The sequence below is a fragment of the Mytilus edulis genome, chromosome 1 (genome assembly GCF_963676685.1).
Source record: "Mytilus edulis chromosome 1, xbMytEdul2.2, whole genome shotgun sequence".
Lineage (NCBI taxonomy): Eukaryota > Metazoa > Mollusca > Bivalvia > Mytilida > Mytilidae > Mytilus > Mytilus edulis.
The window spans coordinates 12,014,876-12,041,386 of record NC_092344.1 but is presented as its reverse complement, the minus strand read 5'-3'; the positions used below and the strand labels follow the sequence as shown (position 1 = coordinate 12,041,386).

The window sequence follows — 26,511 nt, the reverse complement described above, 5'->3', positions numbered from 1 at the left end:
TTAAATTATTATGATTTGTGTAATTTATAATTATAACTTTGAGGAATTAAGACTGAAGAAAATTCAAAATTCAACGAAACTATCTTTGATTAATTCTTCACAGGAAACCTACTGGTATATCTGTACAGATCCTGCAATATTCCAATGAAATATATATGAATATTGATCAGTAAATCAGTAACCAGTCATAACTTATTAACAATAAAGAAAATTAAAGTAATTAACTTTTTTTATTCATATTCATACATTTTAGAGATATGATTAGAAAGGTTGACTGACACGTGCTGAAAATAAGGTTTTCATTCATTTTATTTTCAATAGAACACAAACTTTACATTTTTAAGTTTCCAACTCTTTTGAATTCGAAAAAAATAATTGCTTTTAACTACAAATAGAAAATTCTGTAGTTGAAATATATACCATAAAACATAATACAAACTTTAGAGGTAAAATATTTGTCAAAATTAAGGAATGTAGATTAACACATGTAATCAAAATTAATGTTTGTTTAAATATTATATTTAAAATATTAAATTGATAATAATGTATGTATGGTTTAAGGGTTAAATAAGCTTTAAAAATATTACTAAAAATAAAACCCATTTTAGATATTTGTTTCAAATAACAGTATACTTAAAAGGCACTAAGTGTAACACAAACTTTTTAAGAGCCCACATCTTCAATTATTGTTTGATTTTAGAAGATTTAAATAAATTCTTTTGTTCAACAAGTTGTGAACTTTCTAAAATTGTTCATTGACATCTGTGGTTAAAAAAGAAATATTGTAGAAATTCAGTGTCTTTATAATTGACAGGGTGAATTTGTATGTCATAATCATTGATTTATAATCTATTTTTGCTTTGTATAAAGGTTTTTATTACGCCCCATTTATGGGCATTATGTTTTCTGGTCTGCGCGTCCCTTGGTCCATCCATTCGTCCATTCTTCTGTTCCACTTCAGGTTAAAGTTTTTGGTCAGTGTAGTTTTTGATAAAGTTGAAGTCCAATAAACTTGAAACTTAGTACACATGTTCCCTATGATATGATATTACTAATTTTAATGTCAAATTAGAGTTTTGACCTCAATTTCACTGTCCACTGAACATAGCAAATGATAGTGCAATTGGTGCATCCATGTACTATGGACACATTCTTGTTCTAATGCTGCCTTTAAAAAGCTGAACTGTTTTATCTTAGTTAATTTAAATTGGCTCTTTTTATTTTATTTTCAAACTTATTTGATTGTACTGACAGAGCTTTCAGTTTATATGTAAGTGTAGTCTGTCAATCAGTCTGTCAGTTTTCAGGTCCTATGTACATGTAATATGACTATTGTTGTATAAGTTTGAAAATTTATTTTATGAACTATTTATTTCTATTAAAGTTGAATAATTTGTTTTTCAGATTGATGGTATAGATGTAAGAACATTATCAGACAAGCAGATTATGTCACTAACAAAGACAAAACGTCTAACAATGCTCATAAAAAGACTTGTGACTGATGATGGTTAGTATTACTCCCATCACTGGTGTTTGGTTGTGTGTAGTGTGGTATATGTGTGCACGCTTTGTGTAATTCCATTCTGCTAGGTAGCTACTATTGCTCATTATGTAAAATATCATGCATTTGGAATAGATGAACTGTTGTTTATTTATTATATATTTTTAAACAAATATTTATTACATGTTTAATAAACTATTATAAGTACTAGTCATGGATTTTTCTAGCATTCATCAGGAGCTACTAAAAGTGACATTCCTAATGCGCTCGAGCAATAATGAAAAATCAAGGAACCTTCCCAAACCCACTAACTTTCTTCCCTAAAAAATCTGAATTTATTGTGCCAACTCTTAAGAATCAGTTGATGAAAAAAGACAATAAATATAATCTTTGACAGACACAAATGACAGAGGTTTAAAATAAATATCTACTGGTATATTGCACAAGTTTACCGACAGAGTGAGTAAGTATCATAAAGACCTTATAGTTTGTACTATAAACATATAAACAATATGAGAATTGATTATTTTATAAAACTTTTCATCACCAGAATCAATTTAATGCAACAGTACAGATCAAAAAAACAAATTAATGATTTGATTTTAATTTTTGCAGGAAATGAAATATCTCTGTTAATCATTTTCAACTTCAGGAGCAATTTTCTAATGTATTTCTAACTATAACACCAGTCATTGGCATGATACTAATGCAAAAGATAATTTTGTTGTTTGGATAAAGTACATTTAGTCCTAAATTATTTTTTTTATTGCAAATAAAGTGTTAAGTTATTACAAAATAGCAAATATATGATGCAGAAATGTCTTTTTTTGTAAGTCTTTTCATTTTTAAAATAGAAAAAGAACTGATTTAAACAAATACGGTTTTTTTTCTTCATAAAAAGACAAACAATCTTTCAATTTTAGACAATTCCAAGTTTGTATCAAACTTCAGCTACTCTTTTCAGCCCTTTACACACGTTTCAATATAATATTTGTTGTGAACTTCAATAAGCTTCTGGTTTTACTACATTTTAGGACTTTTATAGTCAGAATAATTAATCAATTTATCAAAAGCGTATTGAAAGCAGAAGATAAATATATGCTGGTGCAGCTATATCTTTCAAAACATGTGTTTCAACTTTAATTCATGGTGATTAATGCCATTAAACCCCCTGTAGTAGTAGCCATGGTGACAGATACATTCACTTGAGTGTTATTAGCTTTTTTTTTATTAGCTTTTATCAAGTATATTAGTTTGTACAAATTGCAGCAATTAGGTTTGCAATATATTCAGCTGTGTCTATATCCTTTATATGACAGATTTCTGGTTATTCTGTTATACACTTTATTACGATGAACTATATTGTGTTTTTGGTATATCACTGATTTTAAGAAATGTTTTCATATACTATTTGCCTCATGTATCAAAATACAGATTTGGAAGTTATAGATTATAGGCTAAAAACTCTTGACTGTCAAAACCTAGATGTTCTGTTAGATAAAGGCAACAGTAGTATACCACTGTTCAAAACTCATAAATCCCTGGACAAAAAACAAAATCGGGGTTAGCAGAGTTCACTTACCAGATTTCTCCATAGTAGTGTAATGTAATATGGGCAAATGGGAAAGTCAATTGTTTCCTATTGAAACACATCCTGATGGAAAAGAAAAGAAATGATACACAATTATGCATTGAACATTTCTAAACGATTCAAAGCAAATAGGTTAAATAAAAAAAATCCCCAACATCAAGAAATATACAAAACGGAAAGTCATTTATCAAATGGCAAAATCACAGCTGAAACTCATCAAACAAATGAAAACGACTGTCATACTCTTTGCACATGCATTTCTTTAGCACTCATTCTGTGGATTGCTAGGAGATATGATAAACAGGGCAAAAGTAATAGCTTTCACTAAGTTATCACAAAACTGAACACCATTTATAATGTACCACGATGAAAATTTCAAATCAATCCATGGTTTGGTTCAGATATACCGTCGGAACGTTATACCCTCATGTCTCTGGACGAAATGTAGTTAATAACGCTCAAAACCACTGTTTTAACATACATGTAAGGTGATATGGTAATTTCCTAATGAAACAGCTATCAAATGGTAGAAACAAAACAAAACCAAGAATCTAGCTTAGACAAGATGACAACACAGTCTAGTATAAGCATAAGCGCTTTGTCAACAAAAAATAAGAACATTAAAAAATAAATGTAGCAAGAGACCATCAGAGGTCTGACAACACAACAAACTTTACTAAAGGAACAAGTATGAGTTTTTTGGCGCATTAGAAAATGTGCCGGATGTATGTCTATGTAGTACTTAAGCTAATCAGGTAATGTTGCGTTTAGTAAATGTGAGTTCATTGGCACCGTATAGTATTGTTTGTTGTTTTATATTTGTGATTTTTTTTATGTATTTTGTATTTATATTAAAGTCATTTACCTTTCAATAAAAGAAAAAAAGTACCGAACTCCCCTGAAAAAATAAAAACGGAAAGTCCCTTATCAAATGACAAAATCATAAGTTCAAACACATTAAAAACGAATGAAAAACAAGCTTAAACATCCATTTGAAGACAATTTTTTATTAAACCTGTTTTATAGGTTGCTATATTAACCTCTCACTTGTATGAAAGTCGAATAAAATTCCCTTATATTGACAACAATGCGCAAAACAAACAGATATAATGGGTAAAAATGTCAAAATTTTGGGTACAGCAGTCAACTTTGTGTCATAATCTAAATAACTATTAAACCAAACATCTAATTCGTCAAAGAAAACAAAATGGCATATGGACATTCTATAGACCTGATTTTTTAACATAGCAGTCCTGCATGGTTGTTAAATATTCGGTTGTCTCTTTTATATTCTGTAATGCTGATATAATTAGTTTTCATACAGTGTTTGTAAACGTTTCCATTTAATGAGGGATAATGTATTCTGAAAGGTCTTTAAAATCATTTTCTTTTGGATAGCTAGCACACATATCCCAAAGACGATTGTTGTTTTGAATGATCAGTTTCTTATTTTCGTTTCATCTATGCACAAACTCTATTCTAATTTATAAGATAAGTGATTTTAATTTTAAAAATAAATATGCCATTTTTGTTTATCTCTCGAGAGAATGTGGCTTTGGATGTCATAGTCATTTTCACACTTAAGATATGCTGCGGCAAAGACTCTTTGAGTATCTTCAGTGATACGACGAGTGTCGACCCATATTTCACTGTCCATCGACTTTTATTGAGTTTTGAATTTAATTTAACAGTGGTTAATTAAGTGTATTAAGGGTCCAAGTTTCTCAGTACTTTTTTTTGCATGCATTCTTGGGATGTTTCCATTGCTTTGTTTATTTCTGACGTTAAATACGGTTCACAATGAAGGATGACTTATTCGCATTTTGTATGATAAAAACCTGGAAAACACCAAGAAGGGTCCGTAGGTGGACTGTTTCAAGGCAAAACATTTCTCTCTTTTCAATTTTTTTCAAGGTTGTCACAATTTCCCGCCAAACAATTCCAATAGACCTACTCTAGAACCGTTTGCATTAATTGTTAATGTTTTTCTCGTCTGCAATGTGCATAAAATATATACCACTGACCTTAATTCATGCAGCAATCATTGTAATTGTCCACTGCTTGATAGTAGATTATAAAAAATGTGGTATGGTGATATGAAGTAGAAGTTGACTGACGCGTAGATGGGGGATGGACCAGGATACAGCCTTTTCGTATCATTGACTTGTTTAAATTGTCCCGTTCATGTTTGTCACTCACTGATGCAGCGTGTTCTGCAGTCATAATTCTTGTGAAAGTATGAAAAAAAGATATACAACGTGGGATAAGGCAATTAAACAGAAATCACACGACACAAATAAACTAAAGACATCTGAATGTAAGAATGCTTTTTGGGGAGTATACCAACTGGCATATCCCACCTACGTTGTAATCTTCTGTTAAATCTCTAATGACTTGAACAAGTTTTAATGGGGGGAAAAAGCAAAATCACAAAAATACTGAACCCAGAGGGTAACCCAAAGCGGAAAGTCCTTAATCAATTGACAAAATCAAATGGTAAAGCATTAAAATTTTGTAATCACATATGCAACACGACGGATGCCACATGTGGAGCAGGATCTGCTTACCCTTCCGGAGCACCTGAGATCACCCCTAGTTTTTGGTGGGGTTCGTGTTGTTCATTCTTTAGTTTTCTATGTTGTGTCATGTTTACTATTGTTTTTCTGTTTGTCTTTTTCATTTTTAGCCATGGCGTTTTCAGTTTGTTTTAGATTTATGAGTTTGACTGTCCCTTTGGTATCTTTCGTCCCTCTTTTAAACGAATGAACCATAGAACAACAACTGTCATATTCCTGTATCTCATAGACATTTTCAAATGTAGTAAATTGTGGATTGAACATGGGCTTATAGCGCTAAATATCTCCCTAGTATGAAAGTCGCATCAAATTCCATTATATTTATAACGATGCGTAAACAAAACAGAAGTTATATGTAAAATTGTCAAAATAGGGATACAGCAGTCATCACCGTGTCACAATCTCAATAGGAACAAAAACAAACAAATATTTTACAAAGAAGCACAAAAAAAAAACATATATCAAATTTAACAACGACTAGTAGAATGTGTATATTTATTTTTCCTTACTATAGATAGAGAGAAAATAATCATCACAACATCATATATTAATTATAAGTGCAATACATGTACGTCTGAAATAACGACAAATTAAAAATTTAAGATATTTAACGATATAGTAAACAAACTGACAATGACATGGCAAAAAAAAAGAAAAAGAAATAGAAACACAACAATACACAAAATATTACATAGAAAACTAAAGGCAACAAAAAACCCACCAAAAAATCAGAGATTATTTCGGCTGCTCCCGAGGAGTAATTAAATCCTGTGCCATATGTTGCATCCGTCATATTGCTAATGTAAGTACACAACCGTTGAAAAGTCTAATTATGTTGGTCACGTTCGCGGAAAAGAGTGGAATTGTGATTACGATAATTGGGACATATCCGTAGTCATCTGCAAAAATAGATTTATAGCTATTTGTACTCGTAGTGGCATCCGTAATTTTTTTCAAAATCATGATAGGGGTGCAGGCCATGAAATATTACACCATGCAATTGGTATAAATACGCAGTACGCAGGTACTGCTAGAATGTTGCTACATATAGATGGGAGTTCACAAATGACAAACGAAATCATCTCTTTTGTTGTTAAAGTTCAAGTATCAACCGAACCTTATTGTCAATTTCTAAAGACAAGATATGAGGCGACTCAACTCTATGACGTCCCCATCGTATGACCATATGAACAAGTCGGCAAGAAGACAAGCACAGTTGGTTTCAAGTTCAGTGGGAAAGCCGATTCTTTTGTTAGAAACACGCCTTCTAAACTCAAACCGTTTTTATAACTCAAACATACATATAGGGTAATCTTTAACATAATGCCTTTAACTGCCAATAGCAAAATTCGTTATTCATGAATAATAAATAAACTTTTAAAATTAGGAAAAAAGCTAATAGAAAGAGTTTTTCCCCCAAACCATTTAAGAGTGGTTGTGATGTTGTTCACATCAACGTATACCCATATATTTTTTATTGCACAGAATATCTTGGTGGAAAAATCTCTTGACGTTCTTTATAGACATCAATGACGTTGTTTGATCTAGACAATGGATTTTTATTAGGTAAATTTAGTAAAACTGAAATAACAAAGACTTAAGTATGTCTTCCACATGTGTCCTTTTTCGCCCTTACATAGTTTTTGTTTGAGCTAGTATCATGATACATACATATATCATCTTACTATTGCTATGTATAATTGTTGTTTCAAATATTTTTTACACTTAACTCAGTTCACCGATTTTATTTACAGATGCCACACCTATATCTGGTACAAGCATGAAGAATAACAAAAATAGGTTCGTTATTTAAGAATAAGCAATGCATTTTTTAAACACACGAAACACCACACCTCGATCTATTGCAAACAAAAGCAGATATTATTTCAATTGAAATACTATCAAACATATGACTTATATCTCGTATGAAATATCTTCTACAATGTTATGACATACAAAAATGATAACTATTTTCGAAATTTTATCAACCATGTCAACTGACCTTGTGCATATTTTTGTAATGTGATTTATATAAATGTATTACTTTCTATAAGTAATAATATTTTGTCTAAAATTTCATAATTTTTTGTTCAAGAAGAGAAAAGCATTCAAGTTGCCAGTTGAAATTCTCATCACACTTTATAGTAAATACATCGATTTGCCATAATTCTAATGTAAAAAGTAAAAACACAAAAATAACAAACTACGAGGACAATTCAAAATGAAAAGTCCCTAATCAATTTACAAAACCGAAAGCTCAAACACATCATACAAATGGATAACAACTGTCATAAAAATGTGAAACACGAACATGAATCAAGAATTCGCATATTCAAGAAACAAATTGAATAACTAAATCAAAAATCAAAAATTCTCTTATACATCCTCTTTCTCTCAATTGTGATATCACCTAAAGAAGCATGATTGAATATTATTTTCTTAAACAGGATGAGAAATGAATCCCACAGTTCATCACAAAACTATTTGTCTACTGAACATGAAGAAGACTATGACGATCAGGACGGTCCTGAAGATCACCATCAGGCTCATGAAAGGGTCAAAGCAATATATTCAAGTCCTTTCTCGCCCCATACACCCTTTTCTAGTGAAAGATCATGGACATCACAAAGATTGGTTTTCAAAAGCGATTGCATAACGCCGCCAGCACGGGGAAGACTGGAACATCGACCCCCATATCAGTATGAAATGAGGAGTCATAGTGCTGGGCGGGATTCTCAGCCCGTGCTTGTTCCAGGACAAGGAATAAGATACATTCGTAGTCGGTCTCAATCACCACATATACTTCGACAGAGAATGTCGCGCCCTCGTTATTCAAAACAAGATCTGGAAATGATTAGGGCAATTCAACGGGGAATGGAAAAACGACAACGTGCTGTTAGACTCTCTTATTATAATGCTGCATCTGTTGATAATTTAGACTGGGAAATATAGTGATTTTTTAAAACTTTTTTGAATGAACGAATTTCACCCTTGAAAGATTGGTTTTAGTTTTTATTTCTTAGATTTGCATTTTGAGTTTGAAAACACACATTATGGTGCATATCATGTATCATCGATCGACTGAGACGGGTTTAACGTCTTATCTATCAACTTAACGCATAAGTCTATATATATTGTAAGAGTCAGAAAGTTTGGTTGGGGTCTGTAATAAATAGCTTTTTTTATATATAAAACTATTTTAATGATGTGTTGTCCTTAATCATATACGTGTGCATTTATAATCGGTAATTTCTAAGAATGGGTATAAGACAGAGAGTGAGAGACATTTGGTTGTGTAGTTGTGGTTGAAAACTACTTTAGATTTCAACAAAGTTTAGGTAACAATTATGTTATAATATTAAAATGGGATGCATTTTTATGGGTAAATGACTTACACAACAGTTGATTTGTTCAGTTATCTCTCAGTTGATTTGATCAGTTTGATCATAGTTATTGTTTGTTGCCTAATGTATGAGTTACACAAGTAAAGAGAGTGTTAGTTTTCCTCCATCAACAACTCAGTTCCATATTTGAACATACAAAACAAATCACCTCTTGTACCTATCTTTGTATGGTAATGTATACTTACTAAAGTGAACTCGTTTTAAACAGTTTGGAGCATTATCTTATATTTTTTGATTTTTGTTTTACTTATATTTACTGTATAGTTTCACATATTAATCTGACAAATATGCTTAACTTATCTATACACGTATATTGTGAAAGTGATATAAAAAAAACTCGTATGCAGAATGGATTTATCAGAATTTTCTGACATTAATTACAAATCATATCATTGCATTTTCCATTGATATTTTTATGTATTTTGATAATGTTGAGTGGATATTGTTTCATGAAGCCATAGTATTTATTTGAAGGATCATTGTTATTATTTATTGAAAGGAATCAAAAGAATTGAATTTATATTTTGTTTATGGAATAAAAAATATTGTACAAAAAGACGACTTCTTTTAATTCACCTATAGTGGCTTTTATTTTACAAATTGTGACTTGAAGAAGTGTTGTCTAATTGGCACTCATACCACATAGTCTAACTATTTATAACTCTATGGTAAAAAGATTTATCTTGTGAATGTCAAAAAACAACATGTACGCCAGATCTTCTCTGAAATATTTAGAAATCCAATACGAACATTAACTCTTTCCATGGTTTTTTTTCTTTGGGGGTGTCCTGTGCCGGGTCGGGAGGGTGGCCATTGTTGTATCATGGTTCGTTTCTGTGTGTGTGGCATTTTTGCGTTGTGTTTCCCTTGTGTCGTTTGTTTTCTCCTGTGTTTTAGTGTGGGTTCGCATTACTGTGGGCGTGTCGCTGTGCTTTTCTGTCCCGGGTTCCTGTATTTGGTTTTGGTGTTGTGTTGGTGATTCTCATCGAATTTTGTTTGATGCTTAGTCCGTTGCTGTGTGTGTTACATTTTAATGTTGTGTCGTTGTTCTCCTCTAATATCTAATGCGTTTCCCTCAGTTTTAGTTTGTTACCCCGATTTTGTTTTTTGTCCATAGATTTTTGAGTTTTGAACAGCGGTATGCTACTGTTGCCTTTGTTTACCTGGTTGAAGTGTTTTAGTCGTCACAATAATCTTCCACGTGTTGCAGTTTTTCAATCTTGACGAATTCAAGTTCCAATTCATATTCTTAGGGACTATCAACGTTACTCCTGTTGATTATAGTAAAAGAAAATCTTAACCAAAAGCACCAAAATACTGCAATTCTAACTGCTCTAAACGGAACCACAATTTAAAATACTAATAGTCTGTCGAGCAAGAGCCAGAACCTTTGGAAATTGTAAAAAAGGAGGCTTTGGTATTCTTCAGGAAATTGTCGCTGATATTGATTTAAAATCTTTATACGGTATATCGGTTCATGTAAATGAATGTGAGAACACAAAACAAAATAAATGAGTCCGATTATCTATATTCCGGATGTAATTTTATTAGAAATAGTCAAACCATGGAAATATGGTCAGTTTGATACTTCCATGCCAAAAACATTGCATTATAAATAGTTGCATATACGGTAACAATTCTTTCAACAAAATACTTTTATGCTAGGAATGCAGAAATACTTTAATTCTGTATAAGTCTAATGGCTAAATGGTCCTAAAAAATACTAGTTATCAGATCAATCCAACTTCAATAGCATTTACGTGCGTTAATCGTATGGTATATAAACTGCCTTATGAGACTCATAAAGGTGAAACTATGTACATTTGGAGCCTTTATTTACCATAACATACGGGCATTAAACTTCGAAAATGAGAACATAACAATATTGATAAAAAAGGAAATTTAAGAAAAAGGTCAAGACTCATCGATTTGATGAAAGGTTAACGGTATATTGTATCTATTGTTGTCATAGACATTTAACATGTTTAGATGTACATTACATTCTAATGTAGCCACAACATGGAATACATCTTATAAGAGATTAAAAGAGTTGTTCTTACAATACGAATGGTAACGAGGACGAAAATATCTTGTTTTAAGAAGGGTTAAATCATATTTTGTAAAAAAAAAAAAGCACATTTAAAACTCTGTTACAAACTAAATAATCGGAGCAGGACAAGTGCCACTAGTGGTGCATGATATGATTGCCATACTGGCACACTTGAGATCATCCCGGTTTAAGCAGAATTTGTCTTTAGTTTTCCATGTACTGTTTTGTAGAATTGTTTGCCTATTCGTCTATCATTAATTTGTCAGTGCATAGCCATTATCTCTTCCACTTATGAACAAGAAATAAAAACTACCAGAGGGTTAGTAAACCTTTTTATTCGAAAACATACTGACAATGAACTGACAAAAACATGACAAACGACCAACCAAAAAAACAAGTGGGTATCAAATGCAAAAGAAAGGTAGCGGTATGTAGATAATGTTCTGTGTGTTTCGCCAATCGTCTTTCTCAGGAAAGAACACAAAACAGATATTCTAATTCGGTTAGTTATATTCCCTAGTGACACATTTGAATGTCTTCCTGGAATGTTACAGCTCTTTTATACTGTTGCAGACCATGCGGATAGCCCCAAAAAGAACCAACAAGTGGAGCAACTTCCTTGGTGTAGCAATAAGGTTGATAGTAGTTTTCCAATGTTTAAAAAAGAGGAGACAATCGTAGTTACAGACAAAAACTTAAGGAATTGAATGAAATCCAAAAAGAGCGGGACAAGATAAATGTCTCCTGCTCCATTGCATCAATCGTCATTCGAATCCGCACTGAGTCCAAATGTCACCATATGATTGGGAATATAAAAAACTCAATAAAACTACAGATCAGACTAATTTTTTTGTATTTAAAGATAAAACAAAAACTTACCATAGATACTAGGATTAACATTTTGTACGGCTATGTAATGTTTTAAACCCAAAAGAAAGCATACAGACACTCTTTACATAAATAGGTTTAATGTACCAAAACGGACATTCAAACTGGTTAATCGAAATGTGACAATACCATGGCAAAAATACAATTAACGATCAAAAGGCAAACTATATTATACAAAACACAACATTGAAAACCAAAGATTGAGCAACAGGTACTACAACAAAAACCGGGTGTGATCTCATGTACTCCAGAATGGTAAACAGATCCTGATCCACAAGTAAAACCTGTTGTGCTGCTCCTGTCTTTTAAAGTACTAAACCAGTGTTCAGTCTAATTCTGTACGTCTTATTGGAAGAAGAAAACAAAACATTTTGACGTCATAATCAAATTTCGACTAATCATTTGCCGAGAACAGATATTTCACTAGTGAGGAGAAATGTTTTTCTCCCACCGATCAAGAAATGTGAAAATAGCACAAACATTTGAAAAATAAGGCTGATAGTAGTTTTCCAATGTTAAAAAAGAAGAGGCAATCGAGGTTACAGACAAAATTAAGGAATTGGACAAAATCCAAAAAAAGAGCAGGACAAGATAAGCGTCTCCTGCTACATTGCATCAACCGCCATTCGAATCGGCACTGAGAAAAGTGTCACCATTGGGAAAATGAAAAACTCGGTAAAGCTAAAGATCAGACGACTTTTCTTGTATTTAAAGATCCAAATAAAATTATCATAGATACTAGAATTAACATTGTGTACGTCTATGTAATGTTTTAAACAAATAAAATACAAACTAGAGGCTCTAAAGAGCCTGTGTCGCTCACCTTGGTCTATGTGAATATTAAACAATGGACACAGATGGATTCATGACAAAATTGTGTTTTGGTGATGGTGATGTGTTTGTAGATCTTACTTTACTAAACATTCTTGCTGCTTACAATTATCTCTATCTATAACAGTACTTTCTGTGGAAAATGTTATTGAAAATCTTCAAATTTTAAGAAAATTGTTAAAAATTGACTATGAAGGGCAATAACTCCTTAGGGGGTCAATTGACTATTTTGGTCATACTGACTTATTTTTAGTTCTTACTTTGCTGTACATTATTGCTGTTTACAGTTTATCTCTATCTATAATAATATTCAAGATAATAACAAAAAAACAGCAAAATTTCCTCAAAATTACCAATTCAGGGGCAGCAACCTAACAACCGATTATCCGATTCATCTGAAAATTCCAGGGCAGATAGATCGTGACCTGATCAACAATTTTACTTCCTGTCAGATTTGCTCTTAATGCTTTGGTTTTTGAGTTATAAGCCAAAAACTGCATTTTACCCCCATGTTCTATTTTTAGCCATGGCGGCCATCTTGGTTTGTTGGCCGAGTTACCGGACACATTTTTTTAACTACATACCCCAATGATGATTATGGCCAAGTTTGGTTAAATTTGGCCCAGTAGTTTCAGAGGAGAAGATTTTTCTAAAAGATTACTAAGATTTACGAAAAATGGTTAAAAATTGACTATAAAGGGCAATAACTCCTAAAGTGGTCAACTGACCATTTTGGTCATGTTGACTTATTTGTAGATCTTACTTTGCTGAACATTATTGCTGTTTACAGTTTATCTCTATCTATAATAATATTCAAGATAATAACCAAAAAGAGCAAAATTTCCTTAAAATTACCATTTCAGGGGCAGCAACCCAACATCGGAATGTCCGATTCATCTGAAAATTTCAGGGCAGATAGATCTTGACCTGATGAACAATTTTACCCGTTGTCAGATTTGCTCTAAATGCTTTGGTTTTTGAGTTATAAGCCAAAAACTGCATTTTACCCCTATGTTCTACTTTTAGCCATGGCGGCCATCTTGGTTGGTTGGGCAGCGCACCGGATACATTTTTTAAACTACATACCCCAATGATGATTATGGCCAAGTTTGGTTAAATTTGGCCCAGTAGTTTCAGAGGAGAAGATTTTTCTAAAAGATTACTAAGATTTACGAAAAATGGTTAAAAATTGACTATAAAGGGCAATAACTCCTAAAGTGGTCAACTGACCATTTTGGTCATGTTGACTTATTTGTAGATCTTACTTTGCTGAACATTATTGCTGTTTACAGTTTATCTCTATCTATAATAATATTCAAGATAATAACCAAAAAGAGCAAAATTTCCTTAAAATTACCATTTCAGGGGCAGCAACCCAACAACGAAATGTTCGATTCATCTGAAAATTTCAGGGCAGATAGATCTTGACCTGTTGAACAATATTACCCCATGTCAGATTTGCTCTTAATGCTTTGGTTTTTGAGTTATAAGCCAAAAACTGCATTTTACCCCTATGTTCTATTTTTAGCCATGGCGGCCATCTTGGTTGGTTGGCCGGGTCACCGGACACATTTTTTAAACTAGATACCCCAATGATGATTGTGGCCAAGTTTGGTTAAATTTGGCCCAGTAGTTTCAGAGGAGAAGATTTTTGTAAAAGTTAACGCAGGACGACGACGGACGACGACGGACGCCAAGTGATGAGAAAAGCTCACTTGGCCCTTTGGGCCAGGTGAGCTAAAAAGCATACAGACACTCTTGACATAAAGAGGTTTAATATACCAAAGGGACATTCAAATTAATAAATCAAAATGTGACAATGCCATGGCAAAATTAACAATCAAAAGGTAAACAACATTATACATACAAAACACAACATTGAAAACCAAAGATTGAGCAACAGGAGCCACAACAAAAACCGGGTGTGATCTCATGTGCTCCAGAATGGTAAGCAGATCCTAATCGACATTTTATACCTGTCTTTTGAAGTTCTAAACCAGTGTTCAGTCCTGTTGTCTAATTCTGTAGGTCTTATTTGAGGAAAAGAGGACGGCATTGTTATTACGACAATTGGAACACATCTGATGCTGAAAGCAATCTTTCCTTAAAACTTCAGCATCAATGTGGGAAAAGGGATGAAGGTATTTAAAAGTAAGTGTCGTCATGTATATGGAAGATTATAAACAAATCTGATAACATATAATTCATTGTTTTCAATATGCAATTTTAAAGAAAAAGTTTGCTAAAATTATTTTGTTAGAAATAAATACCATGCTGTTTACAATAGTATCTGATGTTTTCTAGTTTCCCTAAATGAATTGAGACTACTTTTCTATATTAACTTTTCCTCCAATGGAATAATTGACCTGTAATAGTAAATGAAGAGACTTGTTTTTGTAGATCTCTTCTCAATCTACCAGATCAAATCAATCAATAAAACTCTCTACCCTGAAGATAGAGTGCAAACTGTTATTTTTATACAATTTTGGGTTAATTGGTAAATATTTTGGAAAACTAAATAATTGTCAGATTATCCCCTCAATTTACCAATGGTTAGAAATTGATATGTATAGTGTTGTTCCCTTCTTCGTTTTCATGACCAAGTTTTAAAAATAGTATATTTACATGTGGTAAATTTCAATTTTCATTAGGGCTATTCCAGAAAAAAATGTAGGGGGGGTGTGTTGGGGGGGGGGGGGTTGGAAGGCAGTTTTTGTCAGCACCCGCCACCCAGACAATTGTAATTGAGAATTATAGTGCATTATAGTGTGAAAAGTTGCTCTGATACCCATCACCCATGTATTATTAATACAATGTGCCTTCCAACCCCCCCCCCCCCCCCCCCCCCCCCATACATTTTTTTCTGGAATAGCCCTTATATAATCTATCGAAAGATTTTATGAAAAATAACAAATGTGGTTTAAATTATTAGAAAATTTCCTTTACTGGCATATTCAAGTCAACTTAAATTAAGATAAATATGAAGAATGGCTCTGGTTTGTTCAAGAAAATCTATTGAAAGTGTCCTTGGAGATAACCTCCTAGTTTCTTCAAGTTTAAAATTTATGTGCTGTTCTTTTTGGATTTCTTTCATTTGTTTCAGATGACTTTTAAATGACTGTCATACAAGTGAGAGGTTTAACTTGCTATAAAACCAGGTTTAATCTACAGGTTTCTACATAAGAAATTGCCTCAACCAAGTCAGGAATATGACAGTCTTTATCTATTCATTTGATGTGTTTCAGCTTTAGATTTTGTTTTTTGATTAGGGGCTGTGCTTTTTGAATTTTCCACAGAGTTGAGTATTTTTGTGAATTTACTTTTTAAGCAAATGTGGCGCAAACACCATTAAGATGTCTTTTTATAATTATAAGGAAAACATAGCTAAAAAAATATTTTTATTCTTTTATCACAGACAATCATTATAATATAATAATACACTCATACATACTCTTCAAATTACACATTTTCTCCAACTACTGAAAACTTTCGTTGGGTCACTATTAAACATGATAGTACTTTTTAATGAAAAAGCCTGATAATATCATTCAACCATTTTCATTAATCTACGATATGAAATTTAAAAGACATACAATGCACTGCATTATAATTTTTGAAAAACAAATATTTTATTCTGAACAGTGCAATCTTATTGTCAAAATCTAATATCATTTTCAAAACCTGTAATACGCACTCCACAATCATTAACATGCAAATGCTTTCAAGTTGACCTTCTAACTATTTGTAGATTTTTCCTGAGAATTTATCTAGTATAAATTCAAAAGACTCTATTCCCCTTTGAACACTGGTGCTCTTTTCTCAATGAAGGACTTCATCCCTTCAATTCTATCTTTTGTTGGTATTACCTGCAAAAGAAGAAATAAAATGTTTAAGCTGTTACTTAAAAACTAATTGCCCCATTTTCCTTTTTATGAAATCTATGTCTTTGCCTCTAAAAATACCATTTGAAATATAGTCATGTATATTGGACCATATTCTCTTTAAGATTCTATATGCTCATTTTTCACTAGGTTACTCCTATTGTAAATATCAGTAATAGTTGAGGCAAACAGAAAATCGCTCAAACAATAACATGTTATTATATGACTATAAAATTTTCTGTGTTCTCATTGGCTAATATAATAGCTTTGATAAATAAATTTTCATTATATTCACCACTGCTTAAATCAGGAGTGGTTAATATAAGATTTGGAACAACGTCCTTGTACCTAAATATAGATGTTCCAAGGCAACCTCAATGATGTTGGTTTTTTACGTCATGTTAATTCACATTTTTTTTTTCTTTTTCTTCTTTTTGCAGTGTAATCTTTCTCCTCTTTTTGTTTTTGGTGTATTATGTTTGAGTAAGTTTGATTAAACATTCAACTTAAGAAAACTGGCAAAAGCAGTTGATATATTAAGTTAAAAAAACAAGGATCAGTTTTAAATGTAGTGCGTATCTGAAAAAATACTAGAAAATTGGTTAATGATAAAAAGTCATAAAATAAAACAATTATCGACTTTTGATTTCAGTTGATACTATACATTTATTTCCCGTGCCTGAGGGAGATATGAAGATTTATTCACCCAAGAATATTCATATTTCACGAGGGTTAACAAATCTTCAAATCTTGTGAGGCCAAGGGAAATGAATGTTTTATTCCACTGTGAAAGCTTTGTATACTATCTGAACTTCAAATATTAGTTTGCATACCGGCATTTTTTCTTATCTGCTTGTTTTTATTACTCAACATGACATACATATTGATAAACAGTAAAGACATTGATCATTTAATTAGTCTTTTTGTTTTAACATCTAAAATAAATGAACACAATAATGATATTTGCTAAAAGCTATTTAGAAAATAAGAAGTTCAAGGCGTTATGTACATAAATGCGTGTAACTTCGCACGATTTACTCCCAACATTTCAGAGGGGTATATTATACTTAGAGGTGAATATAAAGTTTTGTTCGATGTCACGTGTGAAAGTTTCAGCCAATCAAATGAAAATCAACATGCAGTGGAATAATATGATTTATCAATGCGGCTCTTGGGCTGATATTGAACCTAGGGCTGATAATACATGCGATATGAAAAATGCCATGTAATAATCTGATAGTATCAACGTCATCAAAAGTCAATAATTGTATATTATTGTTTTATAGGGAAAATTTAAACACTAAGAGATTTTGAAGAACTTGCATTTATGTCTTTTTTACTTTGAAATACTTGAAACCAACTTATTTTTTGTGACTTTCGCCCAGACCAATGACTGTTACACAAATACATAAAACTGCATCACATGTTTTTGAAAACAATGAAATTAAATTGCTATAAAGTGGACCAGAAAATACTATAAAACCTAAATGTTTCAAGATTTTACAAATACATTCATTAAAAAAATTCATAAATATTGAAAATTTATGTTACAATAACATCTATTAAACAGTTTATGTATGGAAACACATTCCTTACTGGTAAATTTGATAATTACCTGAGCATAACCACATTCTTCAAATCCCATACCACTTGTGAGATCCACCTGAAATTACACGCGAAGAAAAATACAATAAACAGTACTTCTTCAATCAAAATATATTTGAAGATCTGGAAAGATCATCCTGATCAGCATTAGATACACTAAAACTATGCAGAATAGTAACAAGGAATTGAAATTAAAATCAAAATTAGAGGCTTTAATGAGCCTGGATAGCTCACCTGTAATTTTGCATAAAAATGATAAAACTCAATCAATTTGTTTCTGATAGCCTCATAGGGTCAATAAATAAGTCAGCATGGCTGAAATCTTCAGTCAACTCCTTAACGGATTTGTTTTACCTTGAAAGACAATGTTTGCTCTTTTTGCCAGGGTAAATATTGTTTTTCAACAGCAATAACTTTAAGGAATTGGCCAATTTGGTCAGGCAAGCTAAAAACAATTAGCCATCCATATATATATATATATACTGGTAACAAAAAGAAAACAGAATTTCTGATATAAAATTAACTATAGATAAATTAACTTACTCTAGCTTGAATGGCCATTGTAAGTGAAAAAATAACTATCCATTAAACCAGCAAGAACAATTATTTATTTCAAAATTGATGGAACTTAAAAGAGAAATCACCAAATCAGAACAAAATTGATGTAGAGAGTAAAACCATTTAATAAAGAGGTAGAATTAAAGATAAAGATCCAGATTGTTAAGGGCCCTTCATGGCACCAAATAGCAAGTTCTTTATTTTTTTCAAAATGAAGTGCTTCAAAATAAAGTACTTGAAAAAGGCAATTTCTTGCGGAAAATTCTTACAGAGTAGCCAGTTATAACCAAATAAGGTCATAAATATGATTTATATGGAATGTATATTCTTGTTTATAACCAATTTTTGTGCATGCTTCCATTGAATTTGGTGGAAAACTAAGATGTATGTTAATTAAGAGGTCATAAAAAGAATTCTGGTATATAAACAAAAAATACTATTTCCTATCAAGTCATTATTAAAACTATAATGCATAATGATATTGGCCATTAAATCTCAAATTGAGGGGGAGTTTTAGGGTCTTATGGAACATAATTCTTATTAACACTTACCTCAGAACCTTTGCTTATAGCCATCTTCGCCATTCTCAGTGCTACAGGGCCCTGAATTTATAATAAAAACTATAATACAAAAATTACTATTGTAAAAATATTCCTTGTGAACATTTTACTATGAACAAGCTTAATATCTGAATAATTGAGTATATTGAAGAAAAGGCAAGTATTCATGAATGACTTCAAACATTTTTAAATTGATTGTTCTGCTCGTCTTCTCTTTGTCCATCTTGTATCAACAAAGTTTACTTCTCTGTAAATGCCGGAACCAAGTCAGGAATATGACAGTTCTTGTCCATTCGTTTGAAGTGTTTCAGCTTTTACTTTTGCCATTTGATAAGGGACTTTCCTTTTTGAATATTGCTCGTAGTTCAGTATTTTTATGATTTTACTTTTTTCTCCTATCTTAATCATATACAATTCAACATGATCAGATTTATCCTAGCAAACAACATTTTTTCACTAAATTTGTACACAGAATATATGAAAATTAAGACATATCAGCGTGAAATATTTGAAACAACATTTCAGTATAAGTAAATTAAGCAACATTAAGGTTAGGGTGTATGTCATGGAAAATAATCAGAAAAAAATAATTATTTCCAAAAAGCAGGTCTTACATTTGGTGTAATTTCTAGAGCTAATTCTACAGCTCTTTGGTAAGCAGCATCCCCAGCATCATTTTGATCTACAGAGTGGTTAACTACTCCTAGTTTAGCAGCTTCATGACCATCAAACATTCTGGCAGTAAATATCAATTCTTTAGCAAGTGCAGGCCCAACAACTCTGGTTAATCTCTGAGTTCCTCCTGGAATGTGAATAAATTATATAAATTAAATAAAGCACTGTCAATGCTGGGAGACAGCCAATCAGACTAGATCACAAAAACAGCATATTTATCCATTCTTGTACATTATTATATCAAATCATTTCTTCACAATTTTTCATTCAAGTTGAATAATTGAAAAGGATATGCATGCCAATTAGCTAAAAAGTATTTTACTATTGTAAATATTATTCCACATTTTTTTTTTTTTATATAAATGAAATATGGCTTCTAGTTACGTACATTTAGTAAACTGGAAAATGTCAACTGTTCATTATCTTTTATAACAGAGAATTGATTGTCTCCCCTTAAATAATCTTCGATATTGATTTTTAGCTTTCACTAAAAATTATTTGAGTAAAAATCTGCACTTTTTATTTGAATTCACATGTCATCTTAATTGCTTTTTGATGAAAATATTAAAAATACCTTTTTAAAAAGCTAAATGAAACACTAGAAATTTTCCTCCATCCTTCAAATCAGTATGAACATATTTTCTTCAGTTAAGAAAAACTACATGTTAACGCTTAGTGGTAGATGATAGATGTTATTTTATACTTTCTGATGATCCTATATACATCATTGGATTGATTGAATGACATTAGTTTAGAATCCTAAACCATGTGCAAATTAAAGATATAAAGTCAGTTTAACTGGTTAATAAATATGTAAAAAATTAGTCTAAGTCGTCTAATGCAGAGCAGTAAATATACAACAGGAAATATGTTACAGCTAAGCAAACAACAATTATTCAGCCATTTGCCCATCATATAATTCATAATGGAAAAATAATAAAGTTAAAAAAAAAAGTAGTTTCAAAATTAACACAAACGTATACCTACCACCCCCTGGTATGATTCCTCTCTTTGTTTCTACAAGACCCATTTTGGCATTACTTGCTGAAATATAATAAAAAGTGTAGTAGATTTTTACAATAAGCTATCATCATAGTTTCATCTATTGTAAATTTTACCAGTCATTTGTTGTTCACTTTTCATACCACTTGCTGAAAACTTTATTGATACTATGCACATAATTTTTTTTAATTTTTTTTTGACAAACAGGAATAAATAAATTGGGAATGTGCCCATAAGACACACCTGATGCCCCTGCTTGCATATCATCTAAAGTTATAAAAGAACATAACTAAACACCGGTAAAAGGACACTACCCAAATATGTACTTGATTTGAGTTTTGAGGTAATAAGTATTGTGTATAAGTTTCATAACATTTGGATGAGGCAAACTTAAGTTAGAGGACAGAAACAAAACATTCAGCAATTTTTCCATTTATAAAGGGGCATTACTCTAGAACATTTAAAGTGACGCCACCAAAATTCACACATGATCTGTGTTTTTTAGAAATGAGTATTGTGTATATGTTTCATAACATTTGGTTAAGTCAAACTAAAGTTAGAGAACAGAAACTAAACATTCAGCAATGTGATGCCACTGAATGGAAATGTGTCATGTATTGTATTAACAGAGCAGGGGTATAATTATAGATTATGAAGGAGTCATATTTTGAGCAACAGAAAATGAAGGGGTAAAATGTATTTAATTTCTTAAAGACAAAAATAACCAAAATGTTAAAAAGTTAGCATTAAATAATTAAACATTACATGCAGTTCTCATGTCACATGCCAAAGACATTTCTAACCCTCCTCCGAGAGCATAACCATCTATAGCAGCTATGGTTGGCATTGGTATATTAGATAAATCTGTCACACTCTGTCGTAGTCCAGCTACAAATGGTCCTACTTCTTCATTGGTCATCTTAGCCCGCTCTTTTAAGTCAGCACCTAAAATTGTTTTACTTTAATGATTATTTTTTCAGTTTAGTATACTTTTCCTGGTATACTTTGTTTCCTTAACTATAATTAGGTTTAAATAAATAGATCACATACTAAATGTCTTTACCATGGCTGTAACTGTTAAGGAATGAGCTGGTTGATTGTGATTTTAAAATTCTAAAAGTTTACAATTTGATATACAAAATACAATTCACTACGAATGAACAAATATAATCAGTGCACTGAAAGGAAAAGATTGCATTAATTTGCATTGTGAACTAAAAATTAAGTATTACATTGTATAAAGCATTGGAATGTAATACATGCATGACATGCACTATGTATGAATTAAAGATATCTTCCCTTTGTCATGCAGTTTGTTCAACTACAAATATGGACAAAGGTAGATAACTCTAATTTTAAATATTACATTTGTGTTGATCTGTCTTTAGTTTTTATGTTCATGATTTTGCGGCTTTTCTTTTGGTTGTTTTTTTTTTTGCCATGGCATTGTCAGTTTATTTTGTACTGATGAGTTTGATATTCCCTTTGGTGTTTCTAACCTTTCTTTTTCCAAATGACATCATTGATATTTAAGATACAAGATTAGTGCACCACACACATTTTATGCGATTTTCTTGACAATTGAAAAATAAGATGTGGTATGATTGCCAATAAGACAACTATTCACCAGTTTAAATGTAAGAAATTTTAGGCAACTTTGCAGCTTTCAACTATGACAAAACCCTATACCTTATAGTTCACTTTAAAAGGCTACAACATGAAAATGTAAAACAATTCAAACAAGAAAACTAGCAGCCTAATTTATAAAAAAATAATTTTACAAAAAACACATCTGACATACATGAATAAGTATGGTTCTACAAATACATCTTATTTATAACTTGAATATATGTGTTGAATCATGTTAATCTTTGACTATTTCATGAAATATCACTGAATAAGATATATATAGACTGTTGTGGTGAATTGATTTCAATAGACTGTCATATATATGAATATCTCATTAACAGTGATCTGTGTTTATTTTGTATATGAACTCTTTTCTCAACATTGAACCATATTGAAGTCATAAATAACCTCAAATCAAAAAAAAATTATGCATATGTTTTTTATAACTAAATGGATAGGTTTTTTCCGAGGAAAACTCTTTAATTTGTCCACTTTCAGAAGAAGTTTACTTTATTTTTAATTGCTTGCTTCAAGGAAGAAATTCGCCGCCATATTTTCTGTATATATGCAAGTGACCTTAGAGTGAGTCATCTCGTAAAAATCCGGTGATTGCAATACGCATAAATCTGTCAATAAAATAAACATGATAAACAATTATCTGATTGTATATGTTAAACACATGCTCAATATCCATGCTTTTTGTTGATTATTTACTATAAGGTGACAATCGGTAAACTTCGGCTTCAAAACACGGCAATTAATGAACTGCCATATTTGTTAAATCATAACAGACAGAGAGAAATGAAATTGACGATTATACAATATCTTAACGAAAAAAACGAGGTAAAATTGTGCACAGAAGACTAAGTTTATGATATATACATGCATTGGTTCAAGAATTGGATACACATTATTTTTCACCAGCCACTCGTTTCATTTACTTTAAGAACTATTTTGTACTTACCTGCACAGAATACACCAGGTACCATACTTCTAATAATCAGTACTCTTATGTTTTTCTCAAACTTTACATTGTTAATACAGCCTTGAAACTGAAAAAAAAACAAGAATACATAAGAAATAAAGATTTGTCAAATTTAAATTTGAAAAGGTTCATGTATCTTTGAAAGATAAATTTCAAAATATAACATATATATCATGTATATAAAGAAAGTATATGTCAATGAGTCTGCCTAAAGTACAATGAAACAAGAAAGCACATTTACCATGACAATGTCTAAAGAACATATTCTAGTTTCCACACATGGCAAGTATCAACATTTCATGTCAGGGTTCAAAATGTCTTTTTCATGTCAGGGTTCAAAATGTCTTGACTCTTGTCTTACTGTGAATAAATCATTTTCAAGTTCTACAAAGAACCAAAAACAATTTCTGAAGCATTCTAAAATCAATTTAAAATTAAAAAAGTTTAAGAAATTTTGGAACAGTTTTAAAATAGAAAAATCATGTACCTATAGGAATTTACTACAATAATATTAAATTGCTATCATACAAACTTACCTTAATTCAAGATTAAATAAAAATTGACACCAAGAAAAAGAATGTAGAACATTTATTCTGAACTGGACTCCACATATATAGTAAAAAAACATGATTGAAAATATGGGATTACTGAATTATTATATAAAACAATCATATACAAAATATCCTAAGACAATAAAAAGTTTGAATTTTCTACATTACAATGCATGTAAATTATAATTACAAACCTACCTGACTCAGAAATACTTTTCCTAAAGAATTCTTTGCTTTTGGTCTGTTCATTGAGATCACAGCAATACCTGTAATATAAAAACATTTGATTCATATAAGGAGACATAATTCTTATATTAAGATTTTAAAGAGGAATTATGACATTTTCATTTTACACTCATATGCACATATCAAGATAACAACATAAACAAGTTTGATGACACCATTTTGTCTTTTTGTTTTCTAAAAGCATATTATGAAAACTATCTTCTCAGATGACATATTATCTCAATTTATATCTCAAAGACTTCTTATATTTCTTTTCATAGAAAGTGTTTTTTCGTGAATAATTTATATATAATTAGACAAAGCTTGCACAACATGCAGCTTGAATAGCTCATTGACACATAATTTTTATCAGCTTTATGAAAAAGCATGATTAATATCAATATAATGATAATGGTAAAAGTATTTTTACATGGTCATAATGAATTTTTCTTACAAACACAACTTGTTTTTTTACAAACACAAACTTCTCTGTAGATATTATAAGTAAGTAAATTATTTATGACAGCTAGCTAGTGACATGTGTAAACATGTACAGATTATAAAACAAATAACATATGACAAGTATGAAAATGAATACACCCAGCTCAATGGACTTATAAGTCACCTCAAATGATATTCAATAATTTATACTTCTCAAACAAACAAAAAACTGCTTTAAGTTCAGGATCCACGCCTGTTGAGTTATGCTAGTCCAAATAGTTATGCATCTAGAAAGGCTATATTCAATTTTTGCTGTTACACCTTGAACATGTTGAAGTAATGCGTCTAACACAAATTATTAAAAAATTGTTGTAGACCTGGAGATATAAAGGTAGTCTAACTTCAATGAACTAGTAGAGTTAGGGAAGATCTTCTTTGGCTCAATTGGTTAGAGCCCTGTCTTTATATTCCAAGATAAACATCATAATTATTGGACCCCTTTCTACTATTACATGACTTACTTATGATTTTTTTAGTTCGTTCTGATGTTGTGCTGTTTATACACCACTGTCCTAGATTAGGGGAGGGTTGGGACCCTGCTAACATTTTAAACCCTGCCACATTTTGTATGTATGTCACTGTCACAAGTCATTTCAAGTCAGGAGCCTGTAATTCAGTGGTTGTTGTTTGTTTGTTTATGTATTACATATTTGTGTTTCATTCATTTTTTGTACATAAATTCATGAAATTAGCTAGGCTGTTAGTTTTCTTGTTTGAACATGCTAAATGGTTTAACATTATCATTTTAATGCCTTTAAAGCTGACTATGCAGTATAGGATTTGCTCATTGTTGAAGGCTGCATGGTGACCTATAGTTAATTTCTGTGTCATTTGGTCTTTTGTGGAGAGTTGTCTCCTTCAGTCATTGGCAATCATACCACATCTTCTTTTTTTATATTAACATATGTAAAATAGTAATCAAGTGTCACATGCATCCTGCTTCCTATGTAATATTGTGTTGGGATGATCAAGGCTATATACATTAAAGGTCTTATGTCTGAAATAACCCTTTAAAGAAAATAACCAAAAAAAGGGGGGTGTTAGCGACGATTCGCTTTCATTTCGTTTACCTTCATTGTCACCCTCCAAAAATTCAAGACTGCATTCATCAGTCTCATTTGATTTAACCAAATAAGTGTTTTTCAACAAAACCGAGCATCTTGACACCGAAAGGAATAAATCTTTCCTTAAACTTTGGACTCGACATAAAACGGAAGTTGCCATTTTTCTTTTGAGTTACTCCCCCTAGTATTGCAAACAGTCGTTGTTCGATGTTAAGTTAGAATTTGAGTTTCAGTCCGTGTTCGAATTCTCGAATTTTTGTTGAAATAAAAGATGAAGATGGATTAATATTGGGAGCTTAGATTTAGATTTATAGATTTGGCCATATTATAAAGAGAAGACTTTTTTTATGAAAGAAATAGACCCAAATAAAAAGTAAAATCACAAAAATACTGAACTTAGAGGACTGAAATCTAATCGGAAAGTCCATAATCAC

At 31.3% G+C, this 26,511-nt stretch overlaps 2 protein-coding genes across 8 annotated transcripts in view; one reads left to right on the top strand and one right to left on the bottom strand.

Moving 5' to 3' along the window:
- Positions 1–9,628, top strand: part of LOC139524185 (tyrosine-protein phosphatase non-receptor type 13-like) — a 33,078-nt gene extending 23,450 nt beyond the window's left edge. For all 7 annotated transcript variants that reach the window (XM_071318824.1, XM_071318843.1, XM_071318870.1 and 4 more), the window contains 3 exons: positions 1,405–1,507; positions 7,423–7,468; positions 8,116–9,628. In XM_071318824.1, the coding sequence (XP_071174925.1) occupies positions 1,405–1,507; positions 7,423–7,468; positions 8,116–8,620 (654 nt within the window). In that variant the 3' untranslated portion in view covers positions 8,621–9,628. The remainder of the gene's footprint in view (positions 1–1,404; positions 1,508–7,422; positions 7,469–8,115) is intronic.
- A 6,598-nt stretch (positions 9,629–16,226) lies between these two features.
- Positions 16,227–26,261, bottom strand: LOC139524177 (methylglutaconyl-CoA hydratase, mitochondrial-like). Its single transcript, XM_071318805.1, has 9 exons — positions 26,084–26,261; positions 24,486–24,553; positions 23,716–23,803; positions 21,888–22,067; positions 21,108–21,164; positions 20,060–20,247; positions 19,437–19,487; positions 18,338–18,385; positions 16,227–16,707 (listed from the first exon to the last, which is right to left on the bottom strand). Exons 1-9 carry the CDS (start codon positions 26,235–26,237, stop codon positions 16,630–16,632), a joined length of 912 nt encoding a protein of 303 aa, XP_071174906.1. The 5' UTR covers positions 26,238–26,261; the 3' UTR covers positions 16,227–16,629.
- Between the last annotated feature and the right edge of the window lie 250 nt (positions 26,262–26,511).

What these genes read in the sequence shown, in the direction of transcription:
- LOC139524177 (XM_071318805.1), bottom strand. Translation starts at nt 26,237, where the DNA reads ATGGCAACTTCCGTTTTATGTCGAGTCCAAAGTTTAAGGAAAGATTTA. An exon ending in CTATAAGCAAAGGTTCTGAG is followed by an intron (nt 18,386 to 19,436) that starts GTAAGTGTTAAT and finishes GTGTAATTTCAG; the next exon opens with GTGGATCTCACAAGTGGTAT. An exon ending in AAGAATGTGGTTATGCTCAG is followed by an intron (nt 16,708 to 18,337) that starts GTAATTATCAAA and finishes CTTCTTTTGCAG; the next exon opens with GTAATACCAACAAAAGATAG.